The sequence below is a fragment of the Fundulus heteroclitus genome, chromosome 10, assembly GCF_011125445.2.
Source record: "Fundulus heteroclitus isolate FHET01 chromosome 10, MU-UCD_Fhet_4.1, whole genome shotgun sequence".
Lineage (NCBI taxonomy): Eukaryota > Metazoa > Chordata > Actinopteri > Cyprinodontiformes > Fundulidae > Fundulus > Fundulus heteroclitus.
The window spans coordinates 1,469,254-1,485,795 of NC_046370.1; the positions used below are offsets into that span (position 1 = coordinate 1,469,254).

At 40.6% G+C, this 16,542-nt stretch overlaps 2 protein-coding genes across 2 annotated transcripts; both read left to right on the forward strand.

The window, feature by feature from the left end:
- Positions 1-1,941, forward strand: si:ch211-136m16.8 (the record flags this gene model as incomplete). Its single annotated transcript, XM_036141756.1, is given in 5 exon segments — positions 1-987; positions 1,073-1,268; positions 1,357-1,436; positions 1,513-1,610; positions 1,724-1,941. Coding segments are annotated over 5 exon segments (1,422 nt in total), but the record flags the coding sequence as incomplete, so codon positions are not given.
- Positions 1,942-5,185: 3,244 nt separating this feature from the next.
- On the forward strand, positions 5,186-14,943 carry LOC105917551 (the record flags this gene model as incomplete). Its single annotated transcript, XM_021310549.2, is given in 8 exon segments — positions 5,186-7,829; positions 7,974-8,013; positions 9,712-9,852; positions 10,399-10,488; positions 12,202-12,327; positions 12,429-12,551; positions 14,435-14,512; positions 14,668-14,943. Coding segments are annotated over 8 exon segments (3,243 nt in total). The 3' UTR covers positions 14,703-14,943.
- Positions 14,944-16,542: the final 1,599 nt, after the last annotated feature.

Sequence of the window (16,542 nt, forward strand, 5' to 3'; positions counted from 1 at the left end):
GAGACGAACAATCAGGCTCCACTCAGGGCACCTCAGATGACTGAGACAGAGATAACAACAGACACAGGAACAGCTGATGATGGCCTTCCCGTGATCTCTGCGGAGGAAACAAAACAAGAGCCGCAACCAGCTGAGATATGCTCAGAAGGTCCGGCTGGAGAACATCAGGATGTGATTGATGAGGAAATCCTTGATTTGTGGATAGAGACGGCAATGTCAAAGGACGCTGATAGGATTACAGAAGAAGACCTGTCTGAGCGAGCGCTACAAAAGGACCCGTCTGATGAGGAATTGGGCAAAACGTCGTCAGAGAAGAAGGAAGAGGAAGTAATGGAGGCAAATTCAGAAGAACCTGAATCGGCACCTGGGACAGGAACGTCTTTGACAACTCTGGAGTCTGGATTTTTGGATCAATCTTTCAGTGAGACTCGGCTAAAGAATGCCAACGTAAATGACATGCTGACTGCTGCGACAAATTCAGAAGACTCTGAATCTGCTTTGGTCGAGGAAATGATTGAAACTGTTCAGTCTTTCCAGAGAGAAGAGGGAGAGTCCAGTGAGATCAGATCCTGGCCGGATTCAGGGGTTTTATCACCAGAAGCAAGACGTCCAAATGAGGAATGGGGTACATCCCAAGAAAAGCAGGAAGAAACAAAACCAGAGAGGGGAGCTGAGACAGACGCAGCATGTGAGGACAATGAAGAAGCAGATGTTACGTCACAGACAATAAAAGCTGACGACGAGGTTCTCGAAGCAACCGTGTCCGATGAAATCCGCCTCCCTGAACCAGGACAGCAAACAGAGAACGTAGAGCCTTTGTCAGAGGAGGGAGCTGTTTTAAAAGCATCACCTTCTGGAGGTGAACTTCAGATTGAATCTGAGAAGCAGCAATCCTCCCTGGATGCACCAGAGCAGAGATGGTCAGAAGACCTCATCCAATCGTTTCCAACTCCACGCAGGACTGAGGTGGAAGGAGATCGAAGTGAGGTAAGGTTTCAGATCGAATCACAAGCATTACAGTTTTCTTGGAGTGCAGATCAGGTCCAGAGTGAGACGGATTTTGTCATTGCAGGTCGATGGCTCCATGCTCGATTTTGCGGTGCAAAGGTCTCGCATTGCTGTGAAAAACCCTCGTGTGAGACCACCCACAGACCCCCGCTCCTTAATTCACATGCCCTCTGTGGATCCGACTCCCTCACAGCGTGTGCCTGGTAAAGTTCCTGCCGGTGTGCCTTTAGGCGGCATGGGGATGGGGATCAAACTGCCTGGTAGGCCTGTTTTCTCTGCAGCGCATCAGTACATTTCTTCATTCATCATTTTTGAGTACTTTACTTATATATAAATGTTTGGAATCAGGTCTTGGAGGTGGTTTTCCCGTTTTAAAGAAGACACCGAGGGTCCTAAAAGACGACAATAACCAGGAAACACAATCAAAGGTATTGCATTAATCAGCACGTTGCTATTTGTTTATCCTGGGGATTGTTAAATGTGATTTTTACGCTAAATCAAAAGGAATCTGGGGAGAAAAAGGAAGAGGAAGAGAAGAGTGACGCTGGCAAGAAGGATGAAGCACCACAGAGACCTAAATGGATGCCCCCGGGACAACCAGGGTAAAGCTGAAGCGACAAAATGCTCCAACAAAATCCTAAAGTTGGTTATTTTCAGCAAACTCAAAACATCAGGAACATTTCTTATTGTCTGTTTTCTGTTTATGTCTCCACAGATTTGGAAATCCACTTATGTCTGAACTCAGGACCAAGCTGAAGAAAACTCCCAAAGAGTGAAAGAAATAATAATTGTATTGCTTTCTGTGAATAGCTTGTTATATTTTAAATATTGCTCAGTTTTTGTGTTTTTTCAAACTGAAAGTAGTGATGAGATTTTTTATCCTGCCTACTTTTGATGCAATTTGGCTTTTACAATAAAGCATATCTGAATAAAGAGATGAAGTCTCTTTCATGCAAATTGTCATTTTCTGTGCTACTTTTTAGCGTTTAAATCTGTCCTGATCTCAAAAGTCTAAAATATTGAACTAGTTAAATGGGAGAGTGCAATATCCTGCTCAAGTAACAGTGTCGGTTTTTTGCAAAAGAAAACACTGAATGCAAGTTAATGGATCACATCAGGGCACAATTACAGAATATGATGCATCTTGTTATTAGACATCCTTATTAAGAGCTGGTTAACCATTGGTTTGTTAGAATAGATACAGGTACGATTCATGACATGAGCAAATTTACCTTGTAAAGGGGAGTGGTTTAGTGGTTCGTGCAGTGTACTTGTGCTCTGAGAAGGCTGGTTCGAACCTCACAGACTGACGCTATGGGTCCATGAGCAAGACAGTCAGCCCCAGAATGCTCCCTGGGCGTCGCACAGTGGCAGCCCTCTGCTCCCTAAGGGATGGGTTAAATGCAAGAGAGAAATTCATTGGAATGGGTGTTGCAATAGAAATAAAGATGATTATTATTACAGTATTAGTAAACTCAATAAAAAATACATGAGAAAAAATGTGTTTCCTTGTTAATTAAATGCTAAAGTTGAAATCATTTTAATATTTCAAGAATGTTTTTCCTTTTTAAGTATTGTTGATCACCAGGAGAAAAACATTTACATTAAATACAAATCAAAATAAGAGCATTACCATAAAAAAAACAGTGTGCAGAAAGTCCTAAAGTTGCCTCAATATATTGAACCACATCATATAATTTCATTTTAGTAACGTTACCTAAGCTATTAGATTCAGTAGATAGATAGATAGATAGATAGATAGATAGATAGATAGATAGATAGATAGATAGATAGATAGATAGATAGATAGATAGATAGATAGATAGATAGATAGATAGATAGATAGATAGATAGATAGATAGATTATATAATGATCATTAATACTCATATTAGTGGTTAAAGTAAGGTGTGGCACAGGCATTGAATAAAGGGTAACAAAGAAATGTAGGATTTTATTTTATTTAGAAAATAAACACTTTATCAAATATTTGCGTGATCCTATGAGATAAAGTGTCAATATTTTTCTGTTGGTGAATACAATGCGCTTTCGCAAAAACGAGCTGTCGGTTAATTTTTATTTATTTATTTTTTAAATCCTCATTTTTAGGGAACAGTTCAGACAGTAGGTGGCGATAGATCGCTCTATCGAATATTAAGCTCAAAAGAAGAAGACCACGCCCCGGGCTGTGATTGGTTGAAATCATCCAGTGACGAAACTGACCGTTTCAAACTAGTCTGGCGTTGTAACGCCTGTGTTGATTTCGTGGATTTTTGACATTCTGATCGAAATTAAAGTGGTTTAACGTTTCAGTTTGGATCCCTAAAACTAAACAGCGTCTGTTAAAATACTTTCTGCAGCAGAAAAAAACAGCTCCCTTCTCCCAGGTAAGCTGTCTTTAGCACATTTTCCCCTCAACGAGCCACATTTACCGAGCAGCAGCGAACGGTTTGCTAATTTTCAGGCTTTTCGTTAACGTTAAATTAATACGCGTATGATGCTTTTATAAAATTATTTGTATTGTGTTCAAACCCTTGAGTTCGTCTTCATGAGTGATTTGACTGACTGGGAAAAAAAGGGCGACGAGTTCACTGTTCAATCGGGTGTTTTTGTCATGGTGCGCCTGATTCTCTGTATTACGGTACATAATGTTTATTGCAAAGTAGCCCTGGTCTCTGTAACTAAGTTTATGTAAAGTTCTTTTTTTTTTTTTTTCTTTTTTTTTTAGGTGAATGGAATTCAATTTGTTTTCTCCGGGTTTAGTCAAATATATGGAAAAAGGAAGAAAAGGACTGTTTATATACTAGACCTATATGACAAATTAAAATATACTAATCAATTAAGCATCTGTGCTTAAGAAAAGTTTTTTTTTTCTTCATCTTGGAAGTTTTATTTTTATTTCTTCTCAGACCACATGCAATGAGAACAGCCCCATGGAGCGTTATGGAGTGTCTGTAGCTAAGCGGATCAACTAGTTTGCCCACAAGTTTTAAAGTTTGGTCTTCATTCCACAGCCAAACCATAATGACTCCTGCAGGGGATTATGGGGTTTTTCCATGGCTATTACTGGTATTTAAAAACCAGGACATCCAATGGCAGATTTCACCCCCCCCCCCTCCATTATTTTAAGATAAATGTTTTTAAGTCTACCAGGTTTTTATGTTGAACATAAATTTAGATTATTTTTTTTGTTAGGTAGGGCTGTGTAGTAGGACTAATGGAGATGGCTGAGCAGCAGTTTCTTTCTGCCTCTGTACCTCTACACGTCTGATGCTGCAGGCATTTCATGCGACTTGCATACATTGGTGTTAAATCAATCTGCTCCTCAGCCTCTAAAGAGAAAAGAGCCAATTAAAAATGTTCACATCAGAGTTTCTTGCATTGAAAACTGTTGCTGGTTAGAAGTAATTCCTCAATCCCAAAAAGGTTAAAAAAATAAAACAAATGGACTTTTATTCTGAAGCTGAATATGTTTTGCTTCCCATCCAAGAAGCTTTCTCAATTCAAAATGTCTGGAGTAGTGTCTTGGATGGGAAGCAAAACGTCTTCAGCTTCAGAATAAAAGTCCAGTTGTTTTATTTTTTTTTAACCTTTTTTGGATTGATCATGACCTGGATGACCGAGAATCTTCACCGACAAGTAATTGTTCACTTTTAGGGCTGCACAGTAGAGATGTTGAGACGTCTAAAATTGACTGCGACTAATCCAAATGTTTATGGGCTGGATGAGTTTGAATGCATGGCACCTGAAATATCACAGCCTACAAAATATTTCTACCAGGCAGTTCTTTGCTTTTTTTTTTTTTTGGCTAATTGTTCAGACAAGAGATTTATTTATATTTAAATACAGACAACAATTTAAATGTTCAACCAGCTCCAATATAGGGCTACATGTAGTTCTTTGACATTTGATTGTAAATGTATAAATGCTAGCTGGATTTAATACCAATGAAAGAGTAGAAAGTGACTTAATCATCAGCGGAAACAGTCATTCTTTTATTCATTTAAATGTGAAATTGTGATTAAAATGTTTGCAGGAATGTTTGTGATGGATTTTCTTTTTCTATCCCCAGACTGCCTGCTTTTAAAGTCTGAGAATACCTTGAAGAAACGGTGGTTAACGCATTTCTAGTGTTGGGTCCTGCTATTTAAGAAGAAGAAGAAGAAGAAAGCCCTGTTTGTTTTTATTAAAGCAAAACAAGAGTCATTCTCTCATGGCCAATAACACAACAACTCACGCTTCATACATCCAAGAGGATCCACTGGCGGATGAAAATATTCCGCCTGAACGTCCTAATCCCGCCGACTCTTCTGAGTTTGAAAATGCAGCACTGAACAAAATGGAGAGGATCCCCTCAGGGGGAAACGATGTGAATGTTTTTGACGCTCATGTTTTTTCCACTCCTGTTCCGAAGAATAAAAGCGGTGAGGGCCAGGTGGCGTCACGGTTGACTGGTTTCCCGTCTGCTCTAACCCCCGTCTTAAGGTATCTGAATATCGGGAATAAAAGTCCATCTCCAGAGCTTTTTAAACATCCAAAGCCTCCCAATCTCTCAGTTCCCTCCAGCTTTCCTGCTGCAAACTGTCAAAAATCAGCTGGAGAATCTAGGAGACGAATCAGCGATGAGGATTTCTCCATGATCAACGATGAATGCTTACCAGAAATGACCTTTTGCGATCTTTCAGCCATGCAGCTGACTACCAATGATTCAGTCCTTCCTGATAGCCTACAGGCGTCACCTCATCCGTACGGTACAAAGACACACCTCCAGACGAGGGCTGGAGATCAGAACAGCCTGTCTGAGTTACCGCCGCTGTCCACAGACTATCCGGTCCGGGTGGATCGTGACTTTGAGACCAACCTTTCGTCCCATGGGCTTATTGATAATTACTTGCAAGACATTACTCTCCTTGAGCTTACGCAGGACTTGGAGCTTTCTCCAGTCGACCAGACGTCCTCCGTGGACTTCACACCGGTTCTTTCACCCGCCGGTCGCTTACAAGCCTCTGACCACAGTGAACAAATCCTGACGGAGCTCGGCAAATCGGACACCATCACCAACGAGGAGCTGTCCGTCACAAGCGTGAATTCTGCCCAGTGTGCAGTTAAAGCATCCTTAGACGTAACTCAGGACGTTACCATGGGCCGTACTTTAGAAAACAGCGGGTCTTCAGACACCAGCGCCCGAGCTATAAATGTCACTCATGACCTAACCTCCTCCTGTAACATCTCTAGTTCTGGCATAAACGGGTCCATCCCTGGGTTTTATTCTGAACCCAGAGAAAAGCCCGGTTCTGTAGAGATGGAAGTCCTGCAGACCAGCGGGGAGACAACGGCCTCCAGAGACGGGTCACAACAAAACCCAGAATCAGACACCGGTGGACAAGAAGTGGAGATGTCTGAGAATTCAGACGCCGACGCCCGAGCTATAAACGTCACTCACGACCTAAACTCCTCCTGTAAGATCTCTGCTTCTGGCATAAACGGATCCATCCCTGAGTTTTATTCTGAACCTGCGATGGAAGTCTCCAGAGACGGGTCGCAACAAAGCCCAGAATCAGACACCGGTGGACAGGAAGTGGAGAAATATCAGAATCCGGACGGGGACTCTCTCTGTACCAAAGCTATCAACATCACTCGTGAAATAAACCACGAGGCATCTGCTCTGTCTGCTACCTTGTCCTCCTGGACCACAGACGGATCCATCCCAGGTTTGGAACCTGAACCCAAAGGAACGCCTCATTCTGCAGAGCTGCCGCCCGGCTGTGGCACCGAGTCAACCAGCAAGGAGTCACGGCAAAGCCCCACATCAGACGTCTCCAACGGCCAGTTTACTGTGGAGCGGGCCTCTGCAGCCTCCCCTCCAGTTTGCTGCCATAATAACGAGACGCTGGATCTTCCGACGGCTGATGGGGGCGAGAGCGGAGAGCAGCAAAGCTCTGACTCCGTTAAAACTGAAGCTTCCTGTGTCAAAAATGAAAGCACCGTCGCCGTAGAGCAGGATGCTAGTTTTCATGAGGTTCATCTTCAAAAGCCCAAAATCCAAATGGGTTGTGCTTCAGGGAAAACTCCTGCTTCCCTCGGTCACCGGATCAACGCGTCTGATTGTAAACCTCCCTCAGAGCAAAACGCCACAATAACTTTGTCAGAAATGAGCTCGAGCGTCACTCAGCAAAGCTGTTTGGGCAACGCCTCCGCTCCCAAAGCTGTAAATTTAACCACTACACTTAAAGAGGAGTGCTCTGAAAACCACGCATCGAAGCTCCAAAGAAACGAGCCAGACGCAAAGACGGACGGCAGCCCGAGCAGGACGTCTGACGCCCGTCCGGCTTTAGAGCCAGCTGCTGCCAGCGGTGGATGTGAACGCAGGGATGGTTCACAGTCGGGGCTGCAGGCGGCGGACGACGTCTTTGACCTCTCCAACCAGGAGAGCCTGGACTCAATAACCAGCAAAACTCACACATTTAATCTAGATGAGACTTTAGATTTAAGGGCTGAGATCTCCAGCACTTCTACACCGATGCCAAACTGTAAAATGTTCACCTTTGAGAGCAAGCGAGAGGCGGGCCAAGGCCTGGCGCCGCAGAGAAAACTCTATGGGAACCTCCCCAATATGGCGTCTGAAAAGGCGCCGTCCAGCATCGTTTGTGAGCGTAAAACTTTCCTCCCGCCGTCTGCGCCTAAACACCTTTTGCCTCCTTCAAAACCGGCCGGCCAGCTGTTGACGAGCCGCCCGCCGACCGCAGCGACGGGCCTGCCGGTGAAACGGCACCGACCCGAAGGGGATTCTGGGAAAAGCGCTGCCTCAGAGGAACAACGGGGGGTAAGGACACGAGGGAGCCTCCGAATTTGCAAAGCTGCTATGCTGCTTTTAATGTTTTCATTAATTGATTCACATAAATGTAGTTCTTTATGGATTTATCTGTTCTGTCTGGGAGCTAACATCCTCTACTCTTGTGTATTTTAGAAAACCTCATTATCGAGCTCTTACAACCTGCGATCTTTAGGTGAGCAGTGATTTAAATCTTTTATTTAAAGAAAAAATACATTTGTTTTCCACATGTTTTTTTTTTTTATTTCTCCTATTTTCAGTTATCTACAGTCTAATGTGAAATAATAGTGCCTGTCACAAACGTAATGGATATTTTTGTAAAAGACCAACACAAAGTACAACAATAATGTGAAGTTTAAAGAATATAATGTATGTTTTTCCTAAATGTTTCACACATAAAACATGGAATAGTGCCAGGCAGTGAAGAATTTACAGAAAACGTCCAAAACAAAGAGAAAGTTAGTACGTGTATGTAGGGTCACCGTCATATAAACATTAATACAGGATGTTTAGGAACCTTTGAACGATACTGCAAATGGGATTTCTACATTAATAGATTGCTAGTATCAGTATAACTTTACTATTGTCCCCATAGGGACATTTCCCTTGCAGCCAGCTGTAAAAAAAACAACACAGGAACGGTTCAACTCTGACAAAAAAAAAAAAAACAGAAAACTCCAGGGGGGAATATGCGTTTGAATATTGATTAAAAAGGATCAGAGTAAAATTACAAAGCAATTAATAAAATAGTTTTTCCATCCGTTGGGCCGTGTTTTAGGCTGCCTGAACCTCCTTCCTGGTGGTCCAGTAAAGAAAGCCTCATTAATGATCCATAAAGTCCCATATCTTTGAGGCCATTTATTTACGCTATTTTTGAAAGTAAATCGAATTGTTGGTTGTTGTTTTTTTTTTTGAGGGGGGGTGTTATCGTCGACTCGTCTCTGGAAACCGCTTAGTGATAATAAAAAAGAAACTCTGGGATCACTTGAATCCATGGCTGGACGATATAGAAAAAAAGCATATAGATAAAATAGAAATCATATTGTCAACAAATTCAAAACATATATTTTAAGTGCAGCCCTGGCTATTTTATGCTGTTGCTTATCGACATATTTTTAGATACAGACACACAAACAATGAACTCAAACTCAACCCTTTATTCAACCAACTTTTTACCGAAAACCAAAAAACCACCTGCTCTCTGAAGTCTTTGAAGGGGGCGGAGCGTTCCTGGGTCTGCGTTGTGATTGGTTTGGAGGACGTAATGATAATAATATTAACCTACTTCCTAAGGAAGGAAAACTTTAATTCTATTGAACTTTTTATTGACCCTTTTTTTTCCTATCATCAATATCGATTGATGTATATCGTTATTGTATTATCGTCCAGCCATACTTTTATCCATATCTCCCAGCTCTAGTTTTACATCTTATTGCATGTCCTGTTAAGATTATCTGCAGCTCCTCCAGAGTTATCCTGGTTCCTTAGCTGATTAATGCTCCGCTTGCCCAGTTATGGTGGATGTCCAAGGGTTGGGATGAGGATTTAAAACACAAACCTTTTGGAGAACAGCTGGATCTATGCTGAGATTAAATTACAGTTATTTACTAATTATGTGAAGTCTGAAGGAAATGCACTGGATTTTATTTATGGCTATCAGAGTAAAGGGGAGTGACACAAATTCACAGGATTATTTTTTTATTTCTACAAAGAAAAATTGAAAGCCATGTGTCCTTATTCTGCTTTGCAACTAAACATTACTTTGTGTTGGTCTAAAACATTGATGTTTGTGGTTTTCATGTGTTTGAGTTGACTCTTGGTGTTTGATGCCCGTTCGTTGTCCAAACCCGTTGGTCCCCTGGGCCGATTTTAGCCTCCAAGCTGCCCGTCTCTGGCTTGCAGAGGCCTCAGCGGAGCGGCATTCCCGTCGGCTTCCCGAAGACAGCGCCGGGTCCAAGAACGGCCGTCTCTTCATCCACAGAAAAACTCAGTGGATCTACAGGTCTGCTCAAAGGTACTCTGGCTGTATGCTTCCTTTGCTCTGCTTATAAATAAAACAAACACACTAAAGTTTTATTGCAAGCGTTAAAAGGGAACGAGAACTGCCAGACAAGCTTGTGATTATTGTAATAACCTTCTGGTTTTTAAAGATCTTTGCTTCCCTTTACACACCAGAACTCTGCTGATAGGTCACTTGAAACTTAAGGTGCACCAGTCGACTAACTTGCAATCAAAATTGGAGCATTTTCCCCTGATTTGATCAACTGCTCTTAAATGCTTAAAAAATAAAAACACAGATTTTTTTGTTTTTCTTTTTCTTAAAAAGCTTAATTTTCCTGATTCAAAATCACATATTTAACTGAAAATAGTTCCATTCTAACCAGCGTCCAATCTATTTATACTAAAATTGGCTTCATTGACATGTTGCTTGTTTAAAATTGTCCAACGCCTGGATGTAATGATCGCTGAAAATGGGCTGCCTGTAGGAAGCAATGAGACATTTAGCCTGTGGCAGCGTGCTTCATCACTTATTATGGTCTGTTTTCTGTTCTTCGTCCAGCTGCCAACCCTGTCACAAAGGCTGCACAAGGAAAGAAGCATCCTTTGACTAAGGGAGAACCTTTGCCTCTGTCAAAGAAGAAGAAAATGGGTAAATATGGAAGCATATTGTAATATTTATGCATGGGCTGGTACCAAAACCTTGAAGAGAGATGATGTTTTGGAACAAAAACTGTAAATAGTATAAGTTTCATTATCTTGACTGTTTTATTTAAAACAGAAGACCCTAAAATACATCTAACAAGTTCATTACTACAGCCATTATGATGTCATTTATTCTGATTCTGATACAGATGTCTGTGCAGAAACATAGAATAGAGAGCAATCACTTAATTTACAGTTTCCATTTTCCTCGGCTTATCCAGGATTGGCCCAAACAGCCCAGACGTCCTTCTCCCAGACCGGTAGACGGACCAGTAAATCCAGAGCGTTGCCTTTTTGGCTCAGCTTTCTTTTTTCACCACAACAGAGCAGATCACTGCCTGCATTGTACTGAAACAACAATTTCCTCTGGGATTATTAAAGTATTTCTGATTCTGCATTGCTGCAGATGTAGCCCTGACCTGTCTGTCCATCTCTCGCTGCTCCTGCCATCTCTGGTGAACGGGGCATCAAGATTGCTCCGACCCAGAGGGGGCAGCCCTCCTGGTTTTCACCCGTTTATATTTAAAGATTGTGTTGGAACGCTGGGAATGACAGCAAGGCATTAAATTCAATCATTTTCCAACTCTTAATAAGTAAGGAAATAAAAATCAGTTCCAGGCTTTATTTTGTATTATAACAGTATTACCTAAAAGCTTAAAAAATTATTTAGAAAAGTGCTTTTTTTATGGATTTTATGTTAAAGTTTGATCTTTTATGGTATTATTTCCCAATCCTTCACTTGATTGATTAATATTTTTTGAGTCTCATAGGGGGCCAACGTACTGGTCGCTTCTTTTTGGCTGTTAAACCATTTACTGCCGATGTTTAAACAAGACACAACCTTGTGTTTGGTATGGATGCCAAGCAAATGTTTAGGATTTCTTTTTTTCTTTCATCTTTGTGTATGTAAGGTTTCACTGATCAAAAACTGTGGTTTAAATTATCCGTATTTAATCCAGGATAATCCTGTCCAGATATCTCTAAGTATTTTAGATTAGAATTGATCCAAATTTGTTCAGATGGTAAAATGTTAATGTATTTACTACATTTGGAGCTTCAACACTGTTTTGTAATTTTAAGGAAGAAAATAGATAAAAGTAGTTTTGATTTAGATGTCAATGAACTCATTAAAGAGTCGATGGGGGGGGGGGGGGAATCTAGAAAACTGAGTCTTGAAAAGAATGTCTGTGGGAACTCTGCTGCTGTAGATTAGTCAGGCTATATGTCTTAACTTTTATTGATGATTTATTATTTTTATCTTCATTTGTAAAGTTACCTTGAGTGTTTTGAAAGGCGTTTCTAAATAAAATGTGTTCTAAATATTAGCCTGCCGTCATTAGCTTTACCAACACGCCATAAGGTGGTTAATTGTAGTTTAAAATAATCTTGTTTTATTAGGAGTGATGGTTGCCACTCACACGGTGGGGTGTGGAAAGCATCGTTTGTGTGTTTTCCAAAAGAAAACCTTTCTAAACCGTTTAGAAGCCTCCTTTCAGCCAGCTGACCAGCAGTGCCAAGCAACATGTAGGGGAGGGGCACCGCTTTTTGTACAGACGGCGATGCATCTCGTTAATACGAGATTGAAAACTCTACGTTGCCTTGTAATAATTTTAATCTGAGTTATATAGCTTCATCTTTGTGTTCTCACTGACCCTTCTAGATAAACTTGTGCAATCCAGCAATGCTGACGCTCCAGCCTCTGGGTGCGACTCTGCAAACGGGGTGAAAGCCCTAAAACTGCGTCCGGCCAACCAAAGATCTGCGCCTGATAAAGCCTCCAAACCTGGTCGGTAACGTGTGGCGTCACCTGGTCCCGATCCAAAACAAGCAGACGTAGATTCAGCCGTCCGTGGCTCTTCTGATGCGCTTCTCCTCACTAACTTACAGGTGCTGCGGTGCCGGCAAGCACCGCTAAGACCGTAACGCCGTGTGACGCGAGCCGCAGAGGGAGTAGCCTGAAACCTCCCGTAACCAATCAGAGAGCTCGCCTCACTGGACCCCAGAGCCACAGTAAGATGGCCAGCTACGGTTCAGGCCAGGGCACAGACCTCATGAGAGTAATTTAACCCACACGTCCGCATAAAGGATGACGACGTGAAGAACGCAAACGCTCCCGTTTTTGCTGTCAATGAACGTCTGAACCTGAATTCATTCAAATACAAACGCTGCCTGGCTGCTCATATTTTGAGTTAGTAGGCGTACGAGCCACACTTCAAAACGGAACTAAAAATAAGTTAAATTTTTTTGAACTTAGTGTATTTGTCCTTGATTTGAGCAAGTAAATAAGATGATCTGCCAATGGAATGAGCATTTTTATCCCTAAAATAGGATAGTTAGACATCCTGCACTTGAAATAAGATGACGGAGATGAGTTGTTCCTATTTTAAGTGCACCAATCTTGTTCCATTGGCAAAACATTTTATTTGCGTGCTCAAATCAAGGGCAAATACACTCAGTTTAAAAAAATTCTACTTACTTTTAGTTTTGTTTTTGCAATGCAGACCACTGCGCGCCTCTCGCACACCAAGCTTTGTTTTGCAAGGGCCCCTCATGCTCTGTGTGCTGCTGCTACATGTTGGTCTCTTTGCTTTTAAGCTGCTTTTCAACCAACTTGCTGCTTAGCAAAGCTGCTAAAAACGAAGAGGTGAGCGTTGAGGACCAAAGCCTCTATGCGCAGCATCAACCAAACAAAGCTGTTTCAGGCAGAATAAATGCCTCAGACAGCTAGGAGACTTTTCCTAACGTTTTGGAGCACAGGAAAGTCTTGATGAACTGGTTTATTATCAGATGGGGATGCCATTTCTGCTGGCGCTTCCAGGTAGAAAGCCAGGAATACTGAAATCTGCTGGAGAATCTGTGTTCTTTGTCGTCATTTATACTTTCATTGATGTTTCATCATAAAATGCTTCTAGAAATCTAAGAATATGAAAAAAGATTGCATTGTCAGGCTTTCCTATTCTCTTGTCTAAAAGTGTTGATCTTCCCTTACTTGTCTCCTTCCTTTGCTTCTTTTTCACATCTTCCCTTACTTCCTGGTATGCTTCTTGTTTCCTTTCTTGTAATTAATTTTTTCCTCTTTCCTGCGAATTATCTTTGCTTTTTTTGTTCCTTTTTTCTTTCCTTCCTTGTGTCCTTTCTCTCTTTCTTACCCTTGTCCTAGCTTACTTCCTTCATAGGGTGCTTCTTGTTTTCCTTCATTTATCCTTCCTCCTTTGTCTTTCCTTTCGTTCTTTTTGTTTCACATTCAAAGATCGAGCAGAAATTCACACTTTATGATTATCCCAAAACATAAAAATACTCTGGAAAGTTGATTCTAGGAAAAATTTAATTTTTACTTTGAAAAGTTGTGGGGAAACCCCGAGCTGCCCTAAAATCGAAACGTTTGCATCCTCTAAACCAGGGTGTGTCAAACTATATTGGAAAACTTTGACATCATGAAGTCATTAAAAGGGCCGGTTGCAAAATTGGCACTCTAAGGCCCATTTTAATAGTTTATCTGCAAAAATAGTTGATATTAGGGTGAGTTACACTTTAAACTCATCATTCTCCATCACTTTCTCTTTTTGGACATTTCTGGGTTGTTTTAATGTGTTGTGGAGATACTGACATCTAGTGGCAGGATGCTGTTACTACAGTAAAAAAAAAAACATTAACTCCAGGAGGCAGTTTTAGCTACTTTATACACTTTAAAAGGATATATGCCTCTACTTTATGACACGATATGCTTTTTTTTTGGCTCTTAAAGGAACTGATAAATTGCCTTGACGGGCCGGATTTGGCCTGCGGGCCTTGAGTTTGACACACGTGCTCTAATGAATCGGTGCAGTGTCCAACCTGAGGACGGTGAGGGACGTTCCGACAAACAATTTTTAATTTTGTCACTTTCAACTTAGTTGCAGGTTGTGCCAGATGTGATGAGCTAGAGCAGGAGAACCGGCTACAATCCCAAGAAATCCAGAAGCTGAAAGAAGGTATCATGTATTGATTTTACTCTGCATTATATGTTAGCCCTCTGTGATATTTTAAGCATTTAACTGAGTTAAAAATCCATTATATACTTACTGTATGTGCTTTAAACGCGTCTTATACATTCAAGGATGTCTTCTTTTTTTTTTTTCTCCTCTAGAGCTTCTTAAGTGGAAAACTCAACTAAACTGCTGAAGGTTCCTGTCATTTTTTTTGAATGTATATGTGTAAATACACAGAAATTTTACTTTTTCTTTTTTATATATATATACTTAACTGTTTTCCAGCCTGCATTATTATAATTTTCTTTTTACAGCATGCTTGTGCTGTCCGTTTTAGGTTTATCAGTGAAGTAAAGACTCATTTACAAGTAAAATGGCTGAAATCAAGTTTTGTATAATACATGATTAAAGTTTTCATGAATGGAACAGCTCGATGCTTTTTGGGTTTTAGTGTGCTTTTTTTTATAATCAAGTTTTAGCAACATTTACCTAAATAATTGCATATTTCATTTTGTGTCAAAATAAGATTATCTTGCATGGAGTTGTACGTAATGCCAACACTAAAGCACCCTTGGAACGCATGAATTTGTCACATATTTCATATTGAGTGGAAAGGTGTTTATTTCTAATCTAGCATAGCTGGTGGTCCGTGGGCATCTTAACTCAAGCCAGTCGGTCCAACAGAACCTGGCTCAGTAAGGGTTCTGCCAGAGATTTTGTTCTGTTAAAAGGACGTTGTTTCTTTCCACTGTCACCATGTGCTTGGTCAGGAGGAAGGTATCTACAAAGACAACTCAATGCAATCAGGTGAAAATTACCAGAACATATAACTTTACCTACTGAAATGATCTCAAAATTATGATTGCATTTTACTGTTAATCATGTCTTAAGGATTTTACTGATATGGTTTATATTATTTAATATTTTATATGAACTTGATCAGTCTTGCAAAGTGTCTTCCATGTTTTTTTTTTATGAATTTGCATTATTTAAATACACTTGAAATCAAGCATCTAAACCATCAATTACCGTAGTGCACAAGACACAAGTGAAGAAATGACTGCAGCAAGGGCGGAGCAGATGGTAAATGAAGGAGTTTTTAAAGATGGAGAGCTGCTTGGATGTGTGGTTTGATGACACCTGAGATTTTAAATCATGTTGAATATGAGGGTGTCAAGTGGAAGACCACTAAATATGTTTATGGATGTATAGTTCTGAGCTAAACTAAGGGAACCCCAGGACTTCTCACATTTTGCAATGTTACAGCAACAGACTATTGGATTTGACATGAAGCGTGACACAAAGTTGCATAGTTAACCTCAATTAAAGGTTAAACCCCTGCATCAATACTTTGTAGAACCACCTTTGACCACAAGTACGTACAGTTGCAAGTCTTTCAGGAGTGTGTCTAATAGTTTCCCACATCTACAAAAATCTTCAACCAATTGCTGCAAAATTAAAATCAGTCTCATTTGATAGACATCCGTGAGCTTCATTATTTTATTTTTTTATTTATGTTGTCCCCAGATTCTCTGAATGTAGGTTTGGACTTTGGGCCATTCTAACACATGAATATGCTGATACATGAATAAACATTTACGGGCAGTTCTGACTGTTCATTTAGTAATTTTCATACTGGAAACTGAAATTCTACCTGTCTCAAATATTTTGCAAGTTGTAACAGATTTTATCCAGGCATTTCCTGTATTTTGCTCCTTTTTAACTTCTAGTCAAATAAGTTAGTTTTTTATGGAAAAATTTATAATCAACAGAGATTTCACACTACCAACAGCAAAGCAGCTTAAGTGTTAGTTTGAATTGAAGTAGGAAGAAGTATAAACTTATAAAATCCTGCCCCACTACCTCAACATGTTGATAAATCTGTCAGCAGCCGTCGGCTGTCATATTTATGTTTAAATGTTCAGTATTGTGTATAATTTAGCCAGCATAGGCTCATTATCAAGTGGCAATGTACTATTTTATCAAATGCACACACACCAAAAAATAAAATAAAAATAGCACACATACAAACC